At 36.3% G+C, this 2191-nt stretch overlaps 1 protein-coding gene across 1 annotated transcript; it reads left to right on the forward strand.

Moving 5' to 3' along the window:
• The first annotated feature begins 226 nt into the window (after positions 1 to 226).
• LOC11407427 (protein LIGHT-DEPENDENT SHORT HYPOCOTYLS 5) lies at positions 227 to 1491 on the forward strand. The gene has a single exon (XM_003615757.4). The coding sequence runs from the start codon at positions 380 to 382 to the stop codon at positions 1055 to 1057; it is 678 nt and encodes a 225-aa protein (XP_003615805.2). The 5' UTR covers positions 227 to 379; the 3' UTR covers positions 1058 to 1491.
• Positions 1492 to 2191: the final 700 nt, after the last annotated feature.

Below are 2191 nucleotides of genomic sequence, written 5' to 3' on the forward strand. Positions count from 1 at the left end.
AACTTTCACTTCCAAATAAGATCCGACAAAGTATTTTCCAAAAACAAATACCAGTAGAGAGTAGAGGGAGGGCCATACCATATACCGGTAAATATGAATGTTAAACCTGTCACGTCAAGATGGCCCAGTTTGTATGAAAATTGTGAATAGTGTTCAAATCAGTCCACAATCTATACTCGTCCCCACCACCAACATCACCACTACCCATTCATTCGTTCAATCCAATTCATTCATCTAAGCTATTTTACGTCCCATCACCCAATCTCTCTCTCTCTCTCTCTGTCTCTTCTTTCTCTCCACATTACCCATCCTCTAAAATTCCCCTTCTCCTCTTACACATATTGCCAAAACCCAAAGAAAAAACCTACTATTGTCGGTAATGAAAGCTGCATCGGGTGGAGAACCACCACCACCGTCAATACCATCAGAAACACCACCGGAGACAGCACAACCACAACCTTCATCACCAGCAACACCAACACCAAGCCGCTACGAGTCACAAAAGCGACGAGACTGGAACACGTTCCAACAATATCTACGTAACCACAAACCACCATTAACCCTAGCACTATGCAGTGGAGCACATGTGATTGAGTTTCTCAAGTATCTTGATCAATTTGGAAAAACTAAGGTGCACGTGATAGGTTGTCCGTATTTCGGACAACCTAACCCACCTTCTCCTTGCGCTTGTCCTCTTAAGCAAGCGTGGGGAAGTCTTGACGCTCTCATCGGACGTCTTAGGGCTGCTTTCGAGGAAAATGGAGGGAAACCGGAGAGTAATCCGTTTGGAACTCGGGCGGTTAGGATTTATCTAAGGGAAGTTAAAGATGGTCAGGCCAAAGCTAGAGGAGTTCCTTATGAGAAAAAGAAAAGGAAGAGGCCCACTGTCACCGCTGCTGCAATAATATCAACTGCAGCAGCGGTGAATAGCAATGGACCTGGTGACGGTGATGTTATTGATGGTAATACCGAAAGAATTGGAGCTGGTGTTGGTGTTACCACCAATAATAATACCACCGTCACACCTATTGTTAGTGTTAGTACGGCTATAGTATAGTATTTAATTTTAATGTTTTTTATTTTTTTCTACTTTATACATTTTGAATGTTATTAATATTATTCACCTTTAATTTTAGGGTAATTAATCATGATATTATGGTTTCATAAATTAATTCCATATTCATGGTGATTTTTTAGATTGATTTGTAGTTCATCATCAAAGTGATGTTTAGTCCTTGATCACGATCAGACGTTGATCCACATATCACAGCGAGATTCATACTTTTGAGAAATGTTCTCATAGCTATGTTTTGTGTCTGGTGTTGAGCTTTCAGCAAAGAAGTCTCGTTTCTATCAGCTCGGCTCAGTTCGGAACAGTTTAATTTTCTTTTTCCTCTGTCAGCTATATGTTACTAATTACAATAAGATGTAAACTCACAATTCAATTTCCTTGATATGGCACTATGTTACTAGGTTTCTTCTATCTTCTGACATGAAATGTGTTTGTTTCTCTCTTTTGTTTGGTTTTTGTTATTATTATGACTCGTGAGTGAAAAGAACTAGTTGGATACCTTGTTTTTCTTTGACTTGCAGAAAAATTCAGAAGATTCCAAAGTCTTTCATTTTCCTCAAACCTTTATTTTATGTTTACATTACATTCACACTTGGTGGCATATTTCTATGATGATACCATTAAGCAAACAAGCAAAAGCACATATAATTTTCATTATGACATTTCCACTTTTGTCTTGACCTGGTGATGCAAAATCAATCAGTAATGTGTAGTTGGAAACTTAACAATTTAGTAATGAAAGTTTGAAAGATGAGAAATATGGGGCCAAAGACAGTGTATTTTTTTGGAAACAAAACAAGGAATTGACCCTTCCATAATATTTACAATCACCTTGGTGAATTTATCAAAATTACTGTGAACTTTTAAAATAAAACTTTTGTTAAATCCAATAATAATGAATATAAACTAAACATACACTTAGTTGGTAAATAGTAAATACATAAATAAAAAGGTTTATATTGATTTTATTTGATTTTTTTATATGCTTGTAAGAAGGGAGCAATAACATAGAAGAGTCAATAAGTCAAATTCTTCTTCATTTATAAAAAAATTACTAGATTTAGAAGTAACACTATTCAACTGGTCCCAGGGTTCTGAGATTTTCTGTGTTCATTTTAT

Source organism: Medicago truncatula, chromosome 5 (assembly GCF_003473485.1).
Source record: "Medicago truncatula cultivar Jemalong A17 chromosome 5, MtrunA17r5.0-ANR, whole genome shotgun sequence".
Lineage (NCBI taxonomy): Eukaryota > Viridiplantae > Streptophyta > Magnoliopsida > Fabales > Fabaceae > Medicago > Medicago truncatula.

Coding starts and splice junctions, on each gene's coding strand:
- LOC11407427 (XM_003615757.4), top strand. CDS start 380: ATGAAAGCTGCATCGGGTGGAGAACCACCACCACCGTCAATACCATCA.